The following is a 25,140-nucleotide window of genomic DNA, read 5'->3' as shown; positions in this document are numbered from 1 at the left end:
GAAGCATCAGAAATGGTTTAGAATGTGTTTCGACTTGTCCTCCTCTGTGGGGTGGGACCTAGCGGTTGGCAGTGCAGCTGCTGACACAGGTACCGCCTCTCCTCTCCGCATCACGGTTGTCGCAAAGAAGTGCCTGAGACTTTACTCTCATGCATGCTGCAGTAAGTGTGGTCTGCACTCAGATGTGAGTGCCATTGTCTAGCTTGTGGAGTTCAGGTGTCTTCAGAATTCTAAGATGTGCAGTTATCTATCACCACAGTGTTTTTATGTGACTTACGTTAATTTCCACACTAGAGCATGGCAGGTAAATGAGTGGTTTAAGTGCCTAGAGAGCCTCATTCCGCATATAACATGAGGGTTTTTGTTTGTTCGTGCTCAGTTTTCTCTTACATGGTTTACAGGTAGGAATGAAGAAGTGAGTCTCATCAGTCAGATCATGGTTAGGAAGTTGAAAGTTTATTTCTGCACAATGTTGAGGCTACTTACTAGTTGCTCTGACATAAAAGATGTTCCTTATCGGTGGCCCATGACATTTGTGCTATTTTAGGAGCTTAAACTCAAGGATATTTTTGGATGAGTGCTTAGAGATCATAGAGGATCATGTCATATATTAGCTTGACTCAATATATAAACTCAAATTTAAGGCAGCAGTTTTAAAATTGCTTATTTGATATTTTCTGTGAAGCCATCTTAACTTTAAAATCACCTTTTAAGAAAGATACAGTGAGTTCCCATATAAAATTTATAGCCTAAAGTTTAATATTTATTACCTTGCAGATACCATATCTAAACATAGGAGATACATTTATGTTTGGAAATACTGAATGAGACATAAAAACACATGTCAGATATACTGGTGTTACTATATAATATTTCAAGGTGAATATTTTGTTTGAAAATATCATAGGATGATATGACTAGCCCTCCTTTGTACTAAGACGTGACTTTAGCTACAAGTGAATTAAGCAGTTTTTAAATGTCAGATCGTTAAAAAGTTTATCATTTAATAATCATACTAACATATACAGATGCATACTATTATAACTTAAGTGATTTATTTCTGCCCTATTAAGATTTATTTTTTAATACATTATTTAAATAGAAAATATGGTATTTCACTGGTTTCTATAAACTGGGTGTTTGAGTAGGCTTTTATGTTTTAATAGAGTAAAAATAGACTAGCAATTTAGAAATAGAAATTTGTCAAATACTATAGTCATACTTTTGAATAGTATATGCCTCTAAGTTTGGATTCCAAGTTGGACTTCTTACAGTCTGATTGTGAAGTATTATGTGCTCAAATAAAATTGAGGAAAATCAAGTTAAAGTTTTAACATGTTTTCTTATTTTAAAATCACGCAAAAGTTTTCCTTGTGTGGATCATTAGGAGGGGAATAGAATACGCAGTATTTCCCAGGATTTATCTGCTTGTAGAGTTGTTGTGGTCCTTTCCTAGCTACAGCCCTGGGAGCAGAAGTCCACTTTGATTAGCGCATGTGTAAAGAGGCAGTTTGCTCATATTTACATGTTCTGTCAAGGACAGTGTCTCCTTTCTAGATGTATACCGGTTGGGTCAGCTGCTGTGATCCAGCTTCTCTGTCTTTCTCACCCCAGTTGGGTAGTTAGTACTCCTGTTTTTGGTAGGTTGGTTAGAGGATATTGCCGGCTAACGTGGGGGTGCCTCTTCCCGGGCACGTACGCTCTGGGTTGGAGAGAACGTGACCGGAGCCAGCCAGGGCTGCCACTCACTCAGCAACACGAGGGAGATGATTCAGGAACAGAGCGTGTGGTGGCGAGGCAGTTCAATCCTTTATTGATCAGGGAGCCCAGGCTTTTAAAGGTCAACTCAGAAGTGGCAAGTCGGAAACAGAAATGGCTTGACATGGTTTGGAAAGGGGTGGAGAAAGGCAAAGGGGCTGGGAAAAGTAGGAACTTCCTTAGCAACTGTTGGGAGAGTTTTAACTGGTAGGATTAATAATACCCTGCAGGCAGGGAGGGTCTTGAGGGTAGAAAGAAGATAGATTAAAGGAATGGAATCGGTGGAGATCTTTCAGGCAAAACAAAGATTATGTAGATAATAAGGGAGCAGGCCATAGTATCAGGAATACAGGGTGCTTTGTGAGGCAGGGAGTCTCATAAGATGAGAGGATGGATGTCCCCTCAAGTCAAGCCTTGCCAAGCTCAACCACGTCCTCACAATTTCCTGACAGGATATTATAGTAGTCTAGCCACAGAATGTGACCCCAAAAGATTCTATCGAGTAACTCAGTGGACTAGTACAGGAGGTTTGTAGGAACAATTTGCAAAAACTTGGGGTGTTCTTCAAATGACATAAGATACATTACATGCACATTCTTCTATTTTTGAGATAAAATTAGAGACCGTCTATGTTTTTAATTTACTTACTCTGGCGTATTGCTCTGGAGCAAGAGATGTAGGCATTATGGCTCTTGTGAAGCTATTGCTAAAATAGAATGTTGTAAGACATTGCCTTCAGTTGTGAAAACATAAAATTTAAAAAAAAATTTTAATTATTTATTTATTCATGAGAGAGATAGGAGGAGAGAAAGAATCAGACATTACTCTGGTACATGTGCTACCGGGGATTGAACTCAGGATCTCATGGTTGAAAATCCAATGCTTTATCCACTGCACCACCTCCCGGACCACAAAATTAAAAATTTTTAATACTGTGTACTGACAGTTAAGCTATAAATTTGTTTTACTCTGAAAATTAAAAGGTAGTAGGATATTAGAGAAATACAGTTTTTCTGAATTACAAACAATACCTAGTATGACACAAGAGAAAGATTATTGAGACAGTCACAGTATTTGGAAATCACCAATCTAGCCTTAGAAATAATTAAAATCACTTTAGTCAAGTGAAGTTTCAAGTCAGGTTTTTAGCTGTTAACATTGGGTCAAATGTAATTCTAAAACAGGTAATACCATTATTTCCAGATATTTTGAAATAATATTTAAGTGGTTAAGACTTAGAAAATTGACTTGGTTTTTTGAAAATGTTTTCTTTGTTATAAAGTACAGAATAAATACACATTGGGACTAAGCCCTTTAACATGCACCAAATTACTGTATATAAGAATATATTGTGAAAATTATAGCCATCTCTTGCATTTTCTGATGGCAAATGCTAACAACTATTTTGTTATTCTTTATTTTCCATTAAAATAATGTTCCATTTCTGTCAGGCTAGCTTCACGGGTGGGAGAGAGAGACGACCAGGGACTCATGGCTGAGCAGTACGCAGTTCAGTCTTTATTCATGTGGAACGCAGCGCAGTCTAAGCTATCTTTAACTACAGTCTTGTCCTTATACATCCTGAGGCGGAAGAGTCAGGTCCGAAGAGGATGCGCGTAGGATAGGGGGTGGGGAGAAGGAGAAAGCGTGCAAAACAGTGAGGATGAAACCAGTGCCCTGGAGGCAGGGCGGTGCTTAGTTAACAGTGGTTATGTAAATAGAATACAGTGTTAAGCAGCGGGGATTAAACCAATGAAACAGAAGGGGTCTTAGAAGCAGACCAACAAACTTCTGTATAATCTGTTGAATAAGAGTATTGTAAAAGTAGTATGTTGAAAGTTTTGTGTGTATTTATCATTTGGAAGTTAATTATTTACAGTACAGTTGTAGAATTTCTCACCTCACTGTGATTCAAGGTGTTTATTTTGTTATTCTCTTGCACAGCAGGCTGGAGCATTTAAGTAATGAAATATTTAGTAACCTCAGTATTAGTAAGGAAAATAGAAGACTTTATTCCCACCTTGTCTTTTTTGTGGGGTAGGGTAATTGCTCACAGCACAGTTGTGGGCACAATTCCTTATTTCCCTGTGACAATGTCTGCAAAACTCTCACAGAAGAGATCTCTACATGTTTCTTGAAACATTTTGAACTAATATACAAACATCTTAGGACAACAAAATAAACACACTATTCATTAAAGTACCTTTGGATAATGCCAAAATTACCTTAAAACTGTAAGTACTTCTCTGAATCCAAGAGCTCTAACACTAAAAAAAAAAATATCCCAAATCTGGCTCCCACATTTTCTTACAAGTAACGTTAAAAGATCACAAAGAATAATTACTTACAGTAAAAAAAAAAAAAAAAAAAAAAAAAAACATCAGATTGAGTTGGATAATTTAGATATCCTAGTATATTTTATAAATTTTAGGGTAGAGTGAGAGCAATGAGTGTGCCACTGAGTACCAGTCTGGCCATCCAGCGCCAACCTGAGGCTGCCTCGGGTTTGGGTTCCTGTGCCTGACACCGCTTATCTCCTTGCCTCGAGAGACCTTGACATTGGCATATTCTCTTTGAGAAGTGGGATGACTATCTGAATGTTTGAGGGAATCTGAATTACTTTATAAAATAGAACTCAACTAATCCTCCAGTTTGTCAAGGTCCTTATCTAGATGCTTCCTGAGATCCCCTCTGCTTCTAGGTTATATGTGACATTTAGAGAGAGAGGTATTAGCACCAGGTGGTGGTGTACCCAGTAGAGTGCATAGGTTACTGTGCTGCAGGGACCCAGGTTCAAGCTCTGGTCTTCACCTGTAGAGGTAGCGAGGGGGAGCTTCATGACCAGTGGGCCAGTGGAGCAGTGCTATAGGTCTCTCTGCATGTCTCTCCCTCCTCCTATTTCTCTCTGTTTCTATCAAGTCAAAGAAAGGGATGGGGAGTAAAGCAAAAAGGCAACTGGGAGTGATGGAGTCATCTTGCAGGCACCAAGCGCCAGCAGTACCCTGGTGGCAATAATAATAGAGTAAGCGTCGAGTGACGACGTCACGGACGCAGTTCCCCAGTGTGTGCTATTTACTTTCCATGGGTAGCTCCTCTGCTACTTTGAATACAGTTAATGCTTTAGTGGAGCTGCTTCCCAGTTTTTACTCATGTTGAGTTTGTGGGCAACTTCACTCCTGTCACCTGCTCAAAGGACTGGCCTACTTGATACAATTCTTAAGGGATTTGCTCGTTGGGTGTTTAAGTAGAGAGAGTATAAAGACAGAGAAGGTTCTGCACAGAGGAGAAAATGTTATGTGACCTGGGAGATGGGACAGTGGATGGATTACCCGGGGTCAGGCATGGGGTCCTCAGTTCCATCTCCAGCATTGCATATGCCACAAGTGATGTTCTGGTGTTCTCTCTCTCTGTCTCTCTGCCTCTCCATCTCTCTGTCTCTCCCTCCTCCTTCTCGTCTTCCTCTTCCTCTCTAATAAATAAGTGCATCTTGGGAAACAGAAGCAAGTCAAATGTATAGAGACATTTGTGGTTGAGACGCTGGAGTGCTTTGTGTGGAGATGCAGTAGTTGTGGCCTTTAAGTGCTTTTGCTTTCTCGTCGGGACTCCAGGAGAAGCTGTTCACAGTAGTATCCTTAGGCTTTTTTCATCAGTGTTCACTTTTTTTTATTTCTTTATTGGGGAAGTAATGTCTTACATTTGAAAGTAAATACAATAGTTTGCACATGCATAACATTCCCCGGTTTCCCACATAACAATACAACCCCCACTAGGTCCTCTGTCATCCTTCATGGACCTGTATTCTCCCCACCCACCCACCCCAGAGTCTTTTACTTTGGTGCAATACACCAACTCCAGTTCAGGTTCTACTTGTGTTTTCTTTTCTGATCTTGTTTTTCAACTTCTGCCTGAGAGTGTTCACTTTTTAATCTCAGGGATATTTCACAACCTTTAAGGGACGTATTAGAGGGTCAGTGAAAGAATCAGTCTTACATTTGTGTCTTTTGAATAATTATTTCCTAAAATATATTAGCTTGTTAGTGCCTAAGATTCACACTGTTTAAAAGAACAAAGTGATACTGATTTTGTATTTTATGTACATCATTTGTAAGATATATCTTGTTTTGTTAAAATTAATTAAAGTTTATATTCTGTTTGAACAGAACCGTCTCCACTTCAGTAGATTAATTGATGGGTACTGGCAGACAGTAAGATGACAGATACCACCCAGTTAAGCATCTAATTCCATTTACTTAAAATGCGCGAAAAATCAGTGACAGTGGGGCTGGGTGTGTGGGTGGTGGTTTGCTTTTAATTTTGGATCCTTTTGTGCTGTTCAGATTTTGCACCATGGAGTGATTTAACTTTGGAACAAATGAAGAAAGTAGAAATTTTGGGAGTTGGGTGGTAACTCAGTGGGTTAAGTGCACGTGGCATGAAGCACACGGATCTGGGTATAAGGATCCCGGTTTGAGCCCCTGGATCCCCACCTGCAGGGGAGTCGCTTCACAGGAGGTGAAGCAGGTCTGCAGGTGTCTGTCTTTCTCTCTCCCCTCTGTCTTCTCCTCCTCTGTCCATTTCTCTCTGTCCTATCCTACAACGATGACTATCAGTAAAAACAATAATCACAACAATAAAACAACAAGGGCAACAAAAGGGAAAAAAAAATAAATATTTTTAAAAAATTAAAAAGAAAGAAACCTAAAGAGATAATAGTCAAGCTGTCTCTGTGATCTTGGGGAACCAGTGCAGTTTCCCATGGAGAAAATGGGGACACAGAGCTCTGGTGGTGGGAAAGGTGTGGAATTAAGACCCATTATCTTATAATTTTGTAAATCAGTATCAAATCACTAATAAAGTTTTAGAAGTATTTACTATATACTTAAATATATGCCAAGTCTTATATTATGGGAATCAATTTAACCTTGTTTAATGTCAAATTTATTTAATGTAAAGAGCACCCCCTCCCTTGGAGTTCTTGAGAACAGTTAGCCCTCAATACAGGATTTACAAGGGTGGAAATCTGTAAACTTTCCACAAAGTTGTATATAGTACATTCAACCATACTGTTCATAAAATTTTAAACAGTACAGAAGTTTAAAAGAAATAAATAATTTAGAGACCTTAGTATAAAAAAGATAGACTCAGGGAGTTGGGCGGTAGTGCAGCGGGTTAAGTGCAGGTGGTACAAAGCTCAAGGACTGGCTTAAGGATCCTGGTTCGAGCCCCCAGCTCCCCACCTGTTGGGGGGTCACTTCACAGGAGGTGAAATGGATCTGCAGGTGTCTTATCTTTCTCTTCCCCTCTCTGTCTTCTCCTCCTCTCTCCATTTCTCTTTTCTATCCAACAACATCCATGAAAACAATAATAATAATCACAACAACGATAAAACAACAAGGGCAACAAAAGGGGAAAAAATGGCCTCCAGGAACAGTGGGTTTGTAATACAGGCACCAAGCCCGAACAACCCTGGAGGCAAAAATAAATAAATAAATGCAAAAATAAATAAATAGATACAGACTAATTAATTCTCATGGCTTTGGAGAGTTTTCCCTTAATGTAAGAGAGATTTTTCTCAAACTTAGGCTTGACCACCCAGGAACTTGTACTTTACTTGTCAAGTTATGGCAAGAATACAGATGATAGTTCAATGTGAGAGTCCAGAGTAGATTTAGATAAAGTAAGCTGCACACGACCCTCATGGAGACCACAGGAAAACATGGAGCCGAGACTCAAAGGTCGAGAAGAAGAGGAAGAAAGAAGAAATAGAGAGAAACACGGTGGAGAGCCACCCACACAAGTCTCTGCCAGAGACGCTGGAAGTAACTAGAAAACAAAGGCAGGATGGCAGCCAATAAGCCTCAGTGTTTCTCATCTGTGTTATCCCACAGATGAGTGGCCCAAACTCATTAATCCAAAGATTTAGAAAAAAAAAAAAGGACCCAGCTACTTTATGCTTGTAAGAAACCCAAAGCTGGCCTAAAGACAAGCCCAGACCAAGTGGAGGACTGCAGCAAGGAGTCTCAGGTTCACAACACAGTGCTTGCTGTGTGTCAGAAGACCATTCCCATAGAAAAATATTACAGCCAAGGATTAATCCAACAAGACATAGTTATCATCAGTAGTCTTTCCCTTCTTTGATTTAACACTGATTGTAAGGTTGTTACCTGACTGTTACAAGGTCACAGGAGTATAATTCCACACCTTTCCCACCACCAGAGCTCTGTGTCCCCAGTCCCTTCACTGGAAACTGCAGTGGTTCTCCCGAGGTCACAGATAGGGGTTTAGTATTAGTTCTTTTTTTATTTTATTTATTTGTTTATTTGTCTCCAGGGTTATTGCTGGGGCTTGGTGCCTGCACTATGGATCCACTGCTCCTGGAGGCTGTTTTTCCCAGTTATGTTGCCCTTGTTATTGTTGTTATAGCTGTTGTTGTTGGATAGGGTAGAGAGAAATGGAGAGAGGAGGGAAAGACAGAAGAGGAGAAAGACAGACACCTGCAGACCTGCTTCACCGCCTGTGAAGCGACTCCCCTGCAGGTGGGGAGCCGGGGGCTCGAACCGGGATCCTTACGCCGGTACTTGTGCTTTGCGCCACGTGCGCTTAACCCGCTGTGCCGCCCGACTCCCCTCTTTAACTTTCTATCTATATTTAGTAAATACTTCTGAGGACACTTTTGCTGTTGAAATGATTTACCCTTTCTGGGAATTTCTTGGGTTTGGTTTCCAGGTGGCATTGAAAGCTGGCATTCAAGGCCTGGTGCCCATCTCCACAGGGACAAGCTTTACTCACAGTGGAGCAGGGCCACAGGTGTCTCTCCTCTGACTCTGACTCTGTCTCACCCTCTATCAAATGAAAAATAAAATCTAAAGATGGATTTGGTTGGTATGTTATATACTGATTTTTTTTTTTTTTCCCAGCAAGCTAAACACTTAGTTGTTTCAAGTGCCCATATAAAAGTTCGGAATACATATATCAGTCACTGAGAAAGATAGAAATGCTCATGCATAATGATTTTGATATTTCTGCATTGTAAATAATATGGTTATTGCAACAGGACATGTTCTTAATTTAAAAATCTAAAATTTCATGTTCTGGTAACTTGTTCTAGACAGAATTTAAGAAAATGAAAATCAGACTTGTATGTATAACTGAAGAGTGTTTTCACTTCTTTTATTTATTTTTTTGTTTTTCCCTCCAAACCAGGGTTATAGCTGGGGGGTTCCGTGTCTGTGTGCCATTTTTCCTCCTCCCTCCCTTTATGTACAACACTGAGAAATTGAGAAGGGGGTAGAGGGAGAGAAAGACAGCTAACCTGCAGCCCTGCTTTACCACTCATGAAGTTCTTCCCCTACAGGTGGGGACCAGGGCTTGAACTCACATCCTGGTGCACAGCAGTAAGTGCCCTCAGTTGAGCCCGCCACCACCTCACTTGTCTCCTTAGTTCTTCTCTAGTGTGTATACCCCTGTATTTTAAGGGTGTTCTGTATATAGTTTGCTTCTTGTCATCATTTGTCCAAACGGAAAAAGTAATTTTTGAAATTGGTTTATTTATAGATTGGTCAAAGAAAAAGTGATGTACGAAAATGAAGCAAAACAACAAGAAGAAAAAATTGAGAAAATGAAAGCTGAAGACAGCGAAAATTATGCCATTAAAAAGCAGGTGAGTTTCATCGCATTTATCAAACGGCATTTAGGGAACGGCGTGTACTTTGCGTTGGCAGCCGTGCTCCGATGTGGCGCTGCCGTTTGCTTCTGTCCTGTCAAACCCCATTTAGAGACAAGGTGACTGGGGCTGGCCAGTGGTGCACCTGGTTGAGCACACACGCTACCATGTGCAAAGACTCAGGTTCAAGCCCTTAGTCCCCGCTTTCTGGGGCTGGGGGAAGCTATACAAGCACCGAAGCAGGTCTGCAGATGTCTCCCTCTCTCTCTCTCTCCCTCTCTCTCTCTCTCTCCTGCGCTGTCTCCCATTCCCCTTCGGTTTCTCTCTGTCCTCTCAAGCTGGATGGAAAAGAGCAACAAGCCACCAGGAACCGAGCCCGCAGTAATCCTGGTGGCAACACAAATTAAGAAATTAAAAGATACAGGTGGGGAAACCAAAGGACAGGCTAAATAAGTGACTATAGGGCACACAAATTAAGATTTGAACACCAGCGTTGTAACTTAAGAATCGGCATTCTCCGGGCCTGGGTGGAGACACAACTGGTTGAACACACACATTATAGTGCACAAGGACCTGGGTTCAAGCCCCAAGTTCCCACAATCACTGGGCAAGTTTCTGATTAGTGAAGCAGAGCTGCAGGTCTCTGTGTGTGTGTGTGTGTGTGTGTGTGTGTGTGTGTGTGTGTGTGTGTGTGTGTCTCTCTCTCCCTCCCTCTCCCTTCCTATGTCCTGCTTTCCATCCATCTGTATTATCTTAAATAAATAAAATAATAGGAAAACAATGCAGAGATCTTTATAAAACTATCTGTATATGTAGCCACTAAACAGTACTGCCTCTCCACGTTCAAGCATCTAATATGAAAATGTCTAGCCTCACAGTAATGAGCTAATGCATTTAACTTCATAAATAATTTCCAGAGACTGCTGTGATGGCTGTGTGTGTAGAGCACTGCCAGTGGGAACTTCCGAGTGTCATGACGAGTGCCAGGCTCTCTCAGCGCCTACGACACTGCTTTCGGCACCTAGAGTCTGTCCAGCTTCACTCTCTGATCCCCGGGCACCTTAGGCCCTGCCTCTGAGTTCCCCGAGGCTTCCATTTTCTCCTTGACCACTGAGATTTTGCGTCTACCTGGGATTTCTCCCTACTCCTCCTGCCTAATTCTTGTTTGTTGCGGATTCTCACTCATCCTTGGAGCTCCCCGGCGTCTTTCTTAGCGTGGAGCCCGCGACCCTTGTGCCTCTGACACTCTGTCTGTCTGTCTGCACTCGTCAGAGAACTCACTGAACACTCATGCTCACAGGTGTCACTGTGCGCACGCATGCATGCACACGTCCGGTCCTTGCTGTGGATATCAGTCAGGTGTGGTCACTTCTCTGACCTCCGCCTGATAGAGCGTCACCTGCACTGGGCACGGCCCCTCCTTGCAGCATCTTCATAGAGGCAGCTGGAGGGAACAGCCCCCTAGCTCGCCTCTCACTTCACTGCCACTATTCTTTCTTGAGTCATGAGCTGGCTTCCTCCCCTCCCTGTTCTCCTTCTGCTCCATCTCTTTGTATTGATGTATGTGCGTGTGTGTGTGTGTGTGTCTGTGTTAAAAGAGATTTTTAGACCTTTGAGAATATTTTTAAAATTTTTTAATATTTATTTTTCCCTTTTGTTGCCCTTGTTTTTTTTTTATTGTTGTTGTAGTTATTATTGTTGTAGTTGATGTTGTTGTTAGATAGGACAGAGAGAAATGGAGAGGGGGAGAGAAAGACAGACACCTGCAGCCCTGCTTCACCGCTTGTGAAGTGACTCCCCTGCAGGTGGAGAGCCAGGGGCTCAAACCGGGATCTTTACGCCGGTCCTTGCGCTTTGTGCCACGTGTGCTTAACCTGCTGCGCTAACGCCTTCAAGAATATTTATGAGGGCTGGTGGTGACCCCTGGTGACCATGTGCAAGGACCTGAGTTCAAGCCCTCTCTCTCTACCTGCAAGGGGGACACTAAACAAGCAGTGAAGAAGGTCTGCAATTTTCTCTCTGTCTCTGTCTCTGCCTCCACCTCCCCTCTCATTCTCTGTCCTATCAAATAAAATAGAAAGGAATAATAATGATAAGGAAAAAGGGAGTGGGGGAGATAACAATGGTTATGAAGGCAGACTCTCGTGCCTGAGGTCCTGATGTTGCCGGCTCAGTCCCCCTCAGCCAGGGACAGGGGGTGGGGGGAAGCACTGGGAGTGGTGGATCCACGGTGCCAGCGCAGAGCCCAGCAAGAACCCTGGTGACAAGAACAATAACACAAGAGTCCCTGATGCTTTAGCCGCAGACTCCACTGTAGTTTTAAGTATCATTTGTCTGCTCATTAATTCATTCATTCAGCATGTTTATTGAACATCTGCTACTTGCCAAACACTATTCAGGAACTCGGAAGCATGGCATTAAACACACTAAAGCAGGGGCCAGGCGGTAGTGCAGCAGGTTAAGCACACGTGGCTGAAGCGCGAGGACCAGCACAAGGACCCCAGTTGGAGCCCCCGGCTCCCCACTTGCGGGGGTGGGGTCATAGCTTCACAGGTGGTGAAGCAGGTCTGCAGGTGTCTGTCTTCCCTCTTCTGGCCATTGCTCTCTGTCCTGTCCAACAACAACAGCAATGATAAGAACAACAAGGACAACAAAAATGGGAGGAAAAAAAAAAGCCAAAGCAAAGCAAACACCCCCAGCTTAGCCTTCATGCTAGTGCAATGACTCCCAAATGTGTGTCTTTGGGCCTGACAGCGCCACATACATGAATTCAGCTGGCCACATACTTGGCATACTTTTTAGGTACCAAAGACAAAAATCTTGACTTCTCCTTCAACCCAACCTACCAGAAAACAAAGCCAAAAACCTATTTCTTCTTTTTTTCCTACCTCTTGTTAAGTGATAACTCTACACATTCAGAAACCAGATGCCACTGACTCCCTGTCATACATCTGCTTTCACGTTCGAGCCCTTTTCTTCCCGTCTTCCTGTCCTTTGTACCTGGCCTTCCTCAGATAAATAGTCAACTACGTGACAGTGCATTGAATGGATTGGGCCTGCCGTATGGAGAGACTAAATGTTCACCCTGCAGAGTCCATTTTGGTAAACTAACGTAAGATTCTCGCTCTGTGGGAATAGACCAATAGCTAGTAGAAGGTATCGTGGGCAACAGCAGCAGCATTTAAAGTTCATTTAAGTGACAACACTAAAGCTTTCAGAAAAGTACACACACACACACACACACACACACACACACACATATGCATGCGCACATATTTGTATACACATCCCTTTGGCTTATTATTGCTGGGCCTTATTTGTAATATTCATCTCATCTTGCTGTTCTCAAGGAATTCCCTAAGAGAAGTCACATGAATTCTTACCAGAGAAATGTGTCTAACACTGATTTTTAGCATGTGGTCAAACGAAATACATGGAAATAAGTTAATGGTAGAGATTAAATGTCTAGGCACAGTGTGGTTGGCTGTGAAATGAAGATTTCACAAACATCATCCTGTGTTTGACATTTTTCAGCCTGTGGTGTTGGCATAGGCTCAGCTGGAGATCTCCATACCTGAGACCATACGTGTGAATAGAGTTCAGTTCCGCGCTGGATAATTCCGGCTTTTGTTTAGTGTGAACTATAGTTAAACCTTTGAGGAAATGACTGGGACTTACTGACATTTTTATGAGAATACAGTATGGTCATCATTAAATCATGACTTTCCCTTTAAATTTATTTTATCCTATTATTTTTTTTCCATCTAACCAAAAGGTATTTGACCAAACTTTTGTTTCTTGTGATCGCTAAGGTTTCTCTGGGGCTGACTCTCCTGCGGGGAGAGATAGGAGGCAGGCAGCTCCCTAGGTAGAGCACACATGGCCTGCGGAGGGACTCAGGTGGGACCCCTGCCCGCCACGTGGGAGCCCCTGTACGGGGCGGACATGCTTTTCCTCTGCTGTCTCCCTCCTGTCTAGAAGGAGAAACATGGCCACTGGAGGAGGGGGAGTCAGACAGCCACTGAACTCCCCCTGGGGTAACCCTGGTGGCAAAAGAAGAGACAGGACAGGAGCAGACGCAGTGGGGCAGGCAGACACGTGCCTCCGACACATGCTCACCAGGCTGGGGGTGAGGCGCACGGGGAGACCAGGGGCCGGACCCAGTGCAGCAGCTGCACTGTCGGCCAGGACCCCCGGAAACCATCCAGAGACTGCTGAGGACACAGATGCATGCGTTTCTGAGGACAGTCTGGGGAAGTAAAGCGTGCTGCTTGTTAGGAAACTTCCTGAGGCCCAGTCTGTTTACTCTCAGTGACTGGCTTTGCTGGTCATTGATTTGCTGCTGCTGCTGCTGCTGCTGTTTAATAACCTCACATACCTGAGTCCAGCTTTGAATGAAGGTTTGTTTTCTCGTCTCGCAATATCCTTCATGATAAGCACTCCCACCCGCACTAAATGCCGTATCTCTGTCTTCAAGAGGAAGAAGCAGAAGTTCCGATTCAGAGGGGGGCCGGGTCCATAATTTGGCTCAAACTGCATGGGGAGAATCATCTCTCTTCTCAGATGAGGAACAAAGACAAGTAATAACTTGTTATGCATGATAAGCAGCAAGAATGTGAACCCGCTGGTGTCTGCTTTCCATTTTCCCTTACCTCTGTCTTTCAGGGAGGGCCTCCTGCAATGCACACACGGCGTGATCAATAGCTCAATAACTTTCTCCACGCAGTAATTATCTCCATGTGATATCATCTGAACACTGTTTTTCTTTATTACACAGAAGATGCAGGAGATATTTATGTAACCAGCTGATCCCATTTTCGATAAAGGTGCTTGGTGACAGCAGGAGAAATTGTTTATTTAAAATAGCCTTTTCAAATAAATGCTCTATGTAAAGCTTTGCAAGTTAATTTTCACTTAGAAAAAGCGATTACAAAAATAAAGATTTAGGTCTTAAGCTGCTCTTTGTAAATTTTACTTTGCAGTGTTCATTCTTTCTAACTTGTAATGAACACAACTGAAATTAAAACGTCAGTCCATTTAGCACATTCAGAATCTGCCCCTGGTCTCCCCGAGTCAGTCCCGATGCCGTGGGGTGTGGGGTGAATGCCAGCCACATACACTCTGCCCGCTCGGCGTGTCTCACAGAGCTTCTCACTCTAGGCCGAGATCCTGCAGGAGTCCCGGATGATGATTCCAGACTGCCAGCGCAGGCTGGAAGCCGCGCACGCCGACCTTCTGCAGATACTCGTAAGTAAACGCTTCTCGTGTTCCCTTGTTGTTCTAGTGAGAGAGATACACAGAGAAAAGCCATTTGAAAAGCCATTTTTTCCCCTCCTTTTATTTAAATCATGGCACACCAAGATCTTAGGTTTAACATTGAAAACTAGTTGGGGGTATGTTTTGCTCAATGCCCTGAATACCAGTATATTTTTAAGTAGTTGAGTTTAATTTGTGTTTTAAGTTAAGCCTCTGGGAAAGCACTGTGTCTAAGTTACTTATTCTGTACTAAAGTCAGCTTTAAAAGACATAAACTTGTTATCATGGTAAGCGTTCATACAATGACTATTTTCCAGCATTACTTTTAATTATTTAGTTTTCATGCATAAATACGTTAACTACTACATTAAACATGAGTAGCAGTGGATTATTCGAGAAATTTGGACAGTTAGAAAATTTATCTGGGGGGCCCAGGCGGCGGCGCACCTGGTTAAGCGCACGCACTACAGCGCACAAGGATCCAGGTTCTAGCCCCTGGTCCACCTGCAGGGGGAAAGCTTCATGAGTGGTGAAGCGGGGCTGCAGGGGTTTCTCTGTGTCTCTCCCTCTCTCTCTCCCCTTCTTTCTCAGTTTCTGTCTGTCTCTATCCCATAATAAATTAATTTAAAAATATTAAAAGAAAGAAAACTCGGGGAATCGGGCGGTAGCGCGGCAGGTGGAGCGCACGTGGCGCAGAGCGCAGGGACCGGCAGACCGGCGTAAGGCTCCCGGTTCGAGCCCCCGGCTCCCCACCTGCAGGGGAGTCGCTTCCCAGGCGGTGAAGCAGGTCTGCGGGTGTCTGTCTTTCTCTCCCCCTCTCTGTCCTCCCCTCCTGTCTCCATCTCTCTCTGTCCTATCCAACAACGACAACAACAATAATAACTACAACAATAAAATAACAAGGGCAACAAAAGGGGATAAATAAATAATATATATAAAAAAACAAAAGAAAACTTATCTGGAACTGTTTCATATATGAACGTAAATCAATTTGAGAGGGTGTGAAAGCTCTCCGCATAGAAGGAACTCTGCTCTCACTGGCTTGAATCAGGAAGCACTGTCACACCACGCTTGTTGATACAGATGCTCTGTGACACAGCGACATTTAACAGAGGAGCCTAAGAGCCATCAGAAAGAGATAAGGCCACAGTGCTCCGTAAACGGGGCAGACAGGCGGTGGCACACTGGTTGAGCACACATGTCACTATACTCTGTATAAGACAGTTGTTTTCTGTTTGATGATAATTCGGTAAATTCTAGCATTTCTTTTATTAACATCATTCTATGTTTCAGTGTCTTGAGCTAATATAAACTATTCCTAGTTGTTCCCTACATAACAAAAATAACATGAGACCTTTTTCAGGATAATTATCGTAAGTATTCTTTGAAACAGAATGAGGTTTGCTTTCATACCAAAATAATATTAGAATTAAATCTGCAGAAAGAAAAGGGGAGAAGAAATGTTTACATTTTGCTTTAATTTCAACACAGAATTTCATAACCTCTTAAAAGCAGGATAACTCTCCCTAACAGCCAAAACTTAAGCAAAAAAGAAAAGAACGTAAATTTTCTGTGACTGGGAATTTCCGTGACACCATTTTACTTGTCCCTTATCAATATAACACATTAATAATCATTCCATGTATCGTGTGTCAAGGAAATATCCGGAAAAGTTAGCACTTTGTTTTTTGGGGCAAGATACATGATACTCAACCAGTCCCTTTCTCCTTTCTTGAGACATTGGTTTAAAAACCTGTATATATTTTGCTTCGATTATAATTTCACACATCTTCAAAATACATACATAAGTGAAACTTTTCTGTTTCAAAGAGTATTGATTCTGGTGTGACACCAGTAGCCACTGTAGTGATTGTAAGTAGTTAAGACTCGGTAGGAATGGGAAACATCACAAAAAACAAAGACTTGGGGAAAGAACTTAACTTCATTGGAACCTTAAAAGAAAAAAAGCTGGTCAAGAAACAAGGTACCTGGCAGAGCAAAGGTGTTACTGCCGTGCAAGAGGACCCAGGTTTAAAAGCACGGGGTCCCCACCTGCAGAAGGAAGAAGTGCTGTGGTCTCTCTCTTTCTCTGTGTGTGTCTCTCTCTGTCTCTCAGCAGTAGTGGGGGCTGTCTGGCCTGTGGGTGGCAGATGTGCTGCGATCTCTCTCTCTCTGTGTGTCTCTCTCTGTCTCTCAGCAGTAGTGGGGGGCTGTCTGGCCTGCGGGTGGCAGATGTGCTGCGATCTCTCTCTCTCTCTGTGTCTCTCTCTCTGTCTCTCAGCAGTAGTGGGGGCTGTCTGGCCTGCGAGTGGCAGATGGCCTGTGGAGCCGTTTGGTCTGGCTCTCTGCCAAGGCGGCCACTGCCTAGTCAGAGTTAAGTGCTGATCTGTAAGGTGACAGTTTTGTGTGTCAGATACTGTGCATACCCACCTGGCCCTTGGTAGAACAAAAAGGTTCCCCACCCCTGAAGTAGAGGATAACTACCCTGAATGTCATTATATATGCAGTGTATTCATCATCATTATCATTATTATTATTATATGGAAAACTGAGAAATGTTATGCATGTACAAACCATTGTGTATTTACTGTCAAATGCAAAGCATTAATTCCCCAATAAAGGGGAATTTTTTTCCTCTTTTTTTAAATTTTTTTTAATATATTTATTTTTATTTATTTATTCCCTTTTGTTGCCCTTGTTGTTTTATTGTGTTGTAGTTATTATTGTTGTTGGATAGGACAGAGAGAAATGGAGAGAGGAGGGGAAGACAGAGAGAGAGGGGAGAGAAAGACAGACACCTGCAGACCTGCTTCACCACCTGTGCAGCAACTCCCCTGCAGGTGGGGAGCCAGGGCTTGAACCAGGATCCTTATGCGGGTCCTTGTGCTTAGCGCCACCTGCGCTTAACCCGCTGCGCTACAGCCCGACTCCCTAAAGGGGAATTTTTTTTTTAATTTGTAAGTTTAAAATGTTGAAACACACACACACACACACACACACACACACACACACAAAATAAGGAGAGACTCTTCCCATATTTCTACAAAAGAAAATTATCAATTATGTGGAAAACTGGGAAGTGTTATGCTTGTACAAACCATTGTATTTACTGTCAACTGTAAAACATTAATCCCCCAATAAGGAAAAAAAAAAAAGAAAGAAATCTTCAATCTTTGTTTTCAGTTCACTCTTACTCCTTTTGCATGGTGATGCTATGTTGACAAAACATGGTTAGACACTTTACCTGTTTTTCCTGTGGTTTTTAATTAATGCCAACAGCTCTAGAGATCTGTACTTTTCATTTACTATATGAGAATTGAAATAAAGTGAAGCCTGGTATCTGTGCCCTTGCCCATAACAGTGGAGGAGAGCTAGTTGTCCTGTTAGCTCTTGAGCTGTGCACGTTCATGGGCTGTAGTGTTTGAGCAAACAAGCGCTGAACTTGGAGAAAGAAACTTAATTTTTGTTATGTTTCATTTTAGGAGAGTGAAAAAGACTTGGAAGAAACTGAAGAGTATAAGGAAGCACGTGTCGTCCTGGATTCAGTGAAGTTAGAAGCCTGAAGCTTTTCTCTGCAGGGTGTTTTCTGCATTAAGTCCTGGGATCCATTCCACAGTTCATGATTTTTGACCACTGCTGTATGCTCAAGTAGAGACTAAGAATGATTTTTTTTTTTTTTTTGCAATTGCATATATTTTTTCTTTTCCTAATTTAATGTGTCAAATAAATCAGAGTCCATGTAATAAAATTGTTTATTTCATATTGTTTAAAGTAAGTAACGTTTTATTTGACTGATAATTAAATCTGTTGGATCCTATTTGTAGTTTAGATGCTTCATTATATTTTTATTTAATTTTAATTTTTCTGCCTCCAGGGTTATTGCTGGCAGGCTCAGTGACTACACCACAAATCCACTGCTCCTGGAGGTGATTTTTTTCCCCTTTTGTTGCCCTTGTTGTTGTAGCTTTGTTGTGGTTATTGTTGTTATTGATGTTATCGTTGTTGGACAGGACAGAGAGAAATGGAGAGAGGAGGGGAAGACAGAGGTGGGAGAGAAAGACAGACACCTGCAGACCTGCTTCACTGCCTCGGAAGCGACTCCCCTGCAGGTGGGGAGCCAGGGGCTCGAACCGGAATCCTTACATGGGTTCTTGTGCTTCGCACCGTGTGCGCTTAACCCGCTGCACTACTGCCCGACCCCCGATGTTCTTCATTTTATAAGTGTAGGTAAAAACCCAAGTTTGGAGCAGAGTATTCTGAATTGAGAATACACTGATAAGAAAGGGAAAGCCTTTACACACACACACACACACACACACACACACACACACACACACACACCCCACAGGGGGAAAGCTTCAGAAGCAGGCTGCAGGTGTCTCTCAACCTCTCTCCTTCTCTCTCTCTGCCTTCTCTCTCCGTTTCTCTCTGTCTCTAGCCAATAAATGACATTAGACATATAAAGGAAAGGAAGAGCCCAAAGCCAGATGTTAGCTGCAAATGTTAGAGGTGATTCTGTTGTGAAGCATAAACTAAATGCTTTACTAGATAAAACACGAATGCAGAAAATAGTACGCATTAGAAACTTTACTAAATCATGTCATTTCAAAGTATGTTGGAGACCTGGTTGATAGTCACCCACTAGAGTACATTCCTTGCCATTCACAAAGACCTGAAGAGAAAGGGAGGACATTTGGATGCAGGAATAGGTGGCCGGGTGACATGGAAGGAAGAGAAGACAGGACCTTTAAAAAGAAAAAAAAAAAAAAGGCAGTTATATACAAATATAGACAGATGATTGTAGAAATAATAGTTAACCCATATCTACAACTTAGGGAGAACTTCCAGTGGAGGGACTGGGGACACAGAACTCTGGTGACGGGAATGGTGCAGAGTTGCACCCCTGTTATCTTGTAATTTTGTAAATCAATATTAAATCACTAAAAAAGGAGGAGGAGAAAGAGGAGGGATAAGAGACATAATGCGTAGAGTATATGGGATGCCAAAACCAGGGGTGGATTTCCATGGAGCGCATTCCTGGATCCTACCGTCTTCACTCGCACACTCCTGGTCCACAGGAATTCAGTTAACAAGTCAGAAATCAAAAGGGGATTGGGACAGGGAGCTAGGAAGAAAGACACCCACAGCCCTGATTTATCACTGGGAGTCTTGCTCCCTGTAAGTGGGGACTGGGGGCTTGAACCCGGGGATCCTTGTACATGGTAACGTGCTCTCAACCAGGCGTGCCGTCTCGTTGAGGTTTTAGATGGGTCGTCAGCACCACAAGAGCTAGGCGGCCATTCCTTGGTCTTCTGTGGTACCTTGCGTGTGAGTCATGTAAGCAGCTCCTGGGAAGGAATAGAAATAGCCGGAAACAATCCCAAAGCACACTGCTAACACAAGCAACTTGGCTGAAAGAACATAATGTGATGTTCACTTAGCACTTCTCGGCTTCTGGGCAGGAACCTTCCAAGTCTAGTATTTGAAAAGTGTCTCGACAACTGGACGTGTGCACTGAATCACTTCCAAATTGAGCAGTCAAACCTGGTTAATGTAAATTACTTTGCAAACTTCATTACATTACCTGGCTTTTTAAAAATCCCATCAAATTTAATAAGGAACTATCTGGCAGCTGGTTATCACTTAAGTCTTATTATTTGATCATTTAAATAATCCCTCCTCGGACGGCAAGTTAGGGCCTTTAAATGTCAACGTAAACTTGATATGTATGTGAACAAGCGCTGTGATGCAGTTGACATTAAAGGGTTAATCAGGTAATTTAGTCCTTGAGGCTCTTTGGAGTGCTTTCGTGGGGAAGAAATTGAACGGTGGAGAGAGAGTGCGCCACGAAGCGAGTTAGAAGCAGTTAGAAGGAGTCGTGTACTTGAAACGTTCAAGAGTGCTTCAGAAAAATCTGCATTGCCCGCCACTCGTGGTCTTCCTGCTCTTGTAACGTGAGAGGCATTTGTCCGTGTCTGGGACTGCTTCTCAGAAAGGTATCACCAATGTACGTCATGGAAGATGTGTGCCTTCTTTTTAACTTTTGTGCTTTCTGTCAACTACTGGGTAGTGGACAAGGTGCCTTTGAAGTCTTGGAGCGAATATCTATCACAAGCGGTTGTTACTTTGAAGGAGCAGAGAAACCTCTTCTGGCAAACAGACGGGGTAGAAATACACAGTTCATAAAAGCAGTCGAATGAGTATTTGGTAGATGTTTCCCTTCAGTAGTGATCTACTTTCACAACTATTGAATGTAAGACTGTTGAGTAGGTATGATTAAAGTAATGTGAGATTCCGGGAAGGCAAGAAGCAAATGAAGTATTAGAAAAGAGGCATTTTCATTATAAGAGACAGCAAGAACAGAGAATTGAACCTAAAATAACTAGGCGCTATGAGGAAATGTGAGTGGGTAGCTTCAAAATGAATGTAGACAACTATTTATAAATCCTCAAAAAGACAGTGGAGATCCTAATCTTCAGCACCTTACAATACACCTTACTGGAAAGAGTCTTTACAGATGTCATCTGCTAAGATGAGGCGAGATAGGCCTTTCATCTATATGGCTGACACTGTAATGAGACAGTGCAGAGACAGTAGGGGAAGGCCGTGTAACAGAGAGGGAACCAGTGGTGCTTGCCAGGTAGTGTATACACTAGTTTTTATTCATTATTGGATAGAGCCAAGACAGAAATTGAGAAGGGAGAGAGAGATATGGAGAGAGAGAGAGAGAGAGGCAGAGGCAGAGACAGACACCGACACCTGCAGACCTGTTTCAGCACTCATGAAGCTTTCCCCTGCAGGTGGGGACCAGGAGCTTGAACCCAGGTCTTTGTGCTCTGTAATGTGTGTTTTTAACCAGGTACACCACCACCTGGCCCCAGTGTTTACATTACTATGCACAGGGGTCTGGGTTCAAACCCTGGGTCACACATAGGAGCCTTCGGGGGGGAGCCTTCATGTGGCATTTAGCAATGCTACAGCGTCTTTTCCCACCGCTTTTTCCTTTTTCTCTCTGTATCTCATCATCTATCTATGTTAAAAAGAAATGGCCACAGACTTGTGAAGCCATTGAATCCCAACAATAACCCTAGTGGTGAAATAATGATAATTAAGATGAAAATAGAGCAATATAGAGATTAGAACTGTGCATCTGTGAGCTAGAGCCTCAAGGTGAAACCGGAAATCAAGAGGCAGCCAGTCATAGGGGCCGAGTGGTGGTGCACCTGGCTGAGCGCACATGCTACAATGCACAAGGACCCAGGTTCCATCCCCTGGTCCCCACCTGCAGGGGGAAAGCTTTGCAAGTGGTGAAGCAGGCCTGCAGGTGTCTCTCTGTCTCTCTCCCTCTCTATCATCCCCTTCCCTCTTGATTTCTACCTGTCTATCCAATAAAGTTTTTTTTTTTTTTTTTAAAGATGGTCAGTCATGGCTATATTCTCCCTTAAATCCTCAACAGAGTAAGGACCTGCAACACCTTGAGTTTTAACTTCAGGCCTACCAGACTGCAAAGCTGTAATTTCTGCTGTAAGTTGCCCATTGGTGGTACTCTGTTATGGCCTTCTGAAAAATTCCAATCCATAGAATCCAGTTGCTTTTGTTTCTCCCTTTTCTATCCCCCCAGCTTCTATGGCACTTAATTAGGGAATTTTGGTTTATAACGTTATTGGTGTCACTAGGATACATTTCCCCAAGATAAGTGTCAGTGCATCTACCCTCCAAACCATCACTCTGTCCCACCAGAGGGACTTAGGCTTTCAATCCATTTAGTGTTCCTCCCTCCCCTTCCCAAGCTCTCAAATCGACTGCAAAAATACTATACTATAATTGAGGACGTTAAAAAAAAAAAAAGGACTTTCTAAATGCTAGTGATAACCAAATACAGTAGCAAAATAATGATTTTCCACTGAGAGTCATAAAAATGTTTTAAAATAGTTTAGACTGTATATGGAAAGCTTATACCACCAGGAATGGTGTAGTTGAAACATACTCAGTACCTTTGGTTCTAGGGGCGATGTGATATGTAGATGCTATGTGTAGCTGCTATTCATCAATGTTCTCACACCCATGGTTAAAAAAACATTGTGGGGGAGTCGGGTGGTAGTGCGGGTTAAGCGCACATGGCGCAAAGTGCAAGGACCCGAATGAGGATCCCGGTTCAATCCCCCGGCTCCTCACCTGCAGGGAAGTCTCTTCACAAGCGGTGATGCAGGTCTCTCCCCCTCTCTGTTTTCCCCTCCCCTCTCCATTTCTCTCTGTCCTATCCAACAATGATGACATCAATAACAACAATAATAACTACAACAGTAAAGCAACAAGAGCAACAAAAGGGAATATATTTTTTTTTATTGTGAAATTTTCTATAGGTAGATACGTATCTTCACTGGAAAAAAAGGCAAAAAGGAAAGCACTGGCCAATTTTCATTCTTTTTTCTATTTTTTAGTTGGATAGGACAGAGAAACTGAGAGGGGAGGGAGAGAGAAAGAGAGACACCTGCAGACCTGCTTTACTACCCATGAAGCGACCCCCCTGCAGCTGGGGAGCCAGGGCTTGAACCCAGGCCCTTGGGCATGGTGACGTGTGTGCTCTGTTCGTTAGTCATGACTGTTTGTGCCCCACACGTATCTTTATTCCTGTTTTGATTTTACTGCCCATGCTTTCTCATGAGTTCGTTTTCTCTAGCGTTCAAATCCAGACCAATGAATAGATTAAAAATAAGGTATATATTTTGCACTAGTTTACGGATACGTGTGAACATAAGCTCTCTCTCACAGAAACTGGTGTATATCTAGGTTTTGGGACTTTGTTAGAAAGTGAACCACCTGAGATGAAATTAGAGTATACTATGAAAGGAAAGGTCTCACCCGAGTAATGAAGCTGAAGGGTTGTCATTCCACACGTGAAGTCTCTGGACACAGTCTGAGCTGAAGCATATTGAGGTGGCAATAGTTGCGTTGGTTAGGTTGTGATCGGCAGATGCAATATTATTTGATATGGATTGGGAGAGGCATACGGGAAAGTGGGCCCTATCCAAGGGTTCCAGGACTGGGGGAAGTAGGGGCTCTATAGTGGAGATGTGAGGTTCCTGCTGTCTTAGGGTTCAAAAAGACAATCGATAGTTAATGTTATCATCATATTATTTGGTAATTGGGTTAACTTTGAAAAGTCCTTTTGTTAGGGTTTGCTGTACAGTACCCAGTATCTTGTATATAGCTGTGCTATTGGTTGCTTCTGATCTACTTGGTCTAGGCTTTTGAGAGAGTCTGCATATCAGTTACACAGCCTATATATTGAAAAGATTCATTTTGTGTTTTGAAAAACTTCGAGACATACAATTAATTTTCCCCCTCTTGTATTAACTAGTGATTTATATGACTACATTTTACTAGGAATGTACATAAACACCATTGAGAGAGAGCATATGTTCACACGTATCCGTAAACTACTGCAAAATATGTACCTGAAAGCAGAAGTACACTAGAGTTTGCAGTGAGTACCCCCCTAACACTTCCTCTCCACTATTCCAAGCTTTGGGTCCATGATTGCTCAACAATTTGTTTGGCTTTGCATGTTAACTCTCTTTTCAGCCACCAGGTTCCAGATGCCATCAGGATGCCGGCCAGGCTTCCCTAGACTGAAGACCCCACCAATGTGTCCTGGACCTCCGCTTCCCCGGAGACCCACCCTACTAGGGAAAGAGAGAGGCAGACTGGGAGTATGGACCGACCAGTCAACGCCCATGTTCAGCAGGGAAGCAATTACAGAAGCCAGACCTCCCACCTTCTGCAACCCACAATGACCCTGGGTCCATGCTCCCAGAGGGATAGAGAATGGGAAAGCTATCAGGGGAGGGGGTGGGTTATGGAGATTGGGTGGTGGGAATTGTGTGGAATTGTACCCCTCCTACCCTATGGTTTTGTTAATTAATACTTTCTTAAAAAAAAAAAAGAAATTGTGGTTCAGTGGTCTGGGAGGTAGCACAGTGGATAAAACACTGAACTCTCAAGCACGAGGTCCTGAGTTCAATCTTCGGAAGCACATGTACCAGAGTGATGCTTGGTTCTACCTCTCCTATCTTTCTCATGAATAAATAAATAAATTCTCTTAAAAAATAAAATAAAACAAGGTAAGGATCCAGGTTCAAGTCCCCGGTCTCCACCTGCAGGAGGAAAGCTTTGCGAGTGGTGAAGCAGGGCTGCAGGTGTCTCTCTGTCTCTCTCTATCTCTTCACCCCTTTCAATTTCTGAATGTTTCTATCCAACAAATAAAGATAATAAAATAAAAAATAAAAATGTTTTAAAAAATGAAGAAGTGGAAAACACGGGAAATGTAATACATTGTTGGTGTGAATTTTCTTTTTTTTGCCTCCAGGGTTATTGCTGGGGCTCAGTGACTACACCACAAACCCACTGTTCCTGGAGGCTTTTTTTTTTCTCCCTTTTGTTGCCCTTGTTTATCGTTGTTG

General features: G+C 42.7%; 1 protein-coding gene across 1 annotated transcript in view; it reads left to right on the top strand.

Moving 5' to 3' along the window:
- Positions 1-18,494, top strand: part of TBCA (tubulin folding cofactor A) — a 48,389-nt gene extending 29,895 nt beyond the window's left edge. The window contains exons 2-4 of the mRNA XM_060201076.1: positions 9,313-9,418; positions 14,582-14,668; positions 18,160-18,494. Coding sequence (XP_060057059.1) covers positions 9,313-9,418; positions 14,582-14,668; positions 18,160-18,240 — 274 coding nt within the window. The 3' untranslated portion in view covers positions 18,241-18,494. The remainder of the gene's footprint in view (positions 1-9,312; positions 9,419-14,581; positions 14,669-18,159) is intronic.
- Positions 18,495-25,140: the final 6,646 nt, after the last annotated feature.

This window comes from Erinaceus europaeus, chromosome 11, assembly GCF_950295315.1.
Source record: "Erinaceus europaeus chromosome 11, mEriEur2.1, whole genome shotgun sequence".
Taxonomy (NCBI): domain Eukaryota; kingdom Metazoa; phylum Chordata; class Mammalia; order Eulipotyphla; family Erinaceidae; genus Erinaceus; species Erinaceus europaeus.
Note: the sequence above shows the minus strand (reverse complement) of the source record. Positions and strands in the feature narration are given on the sequence as shown.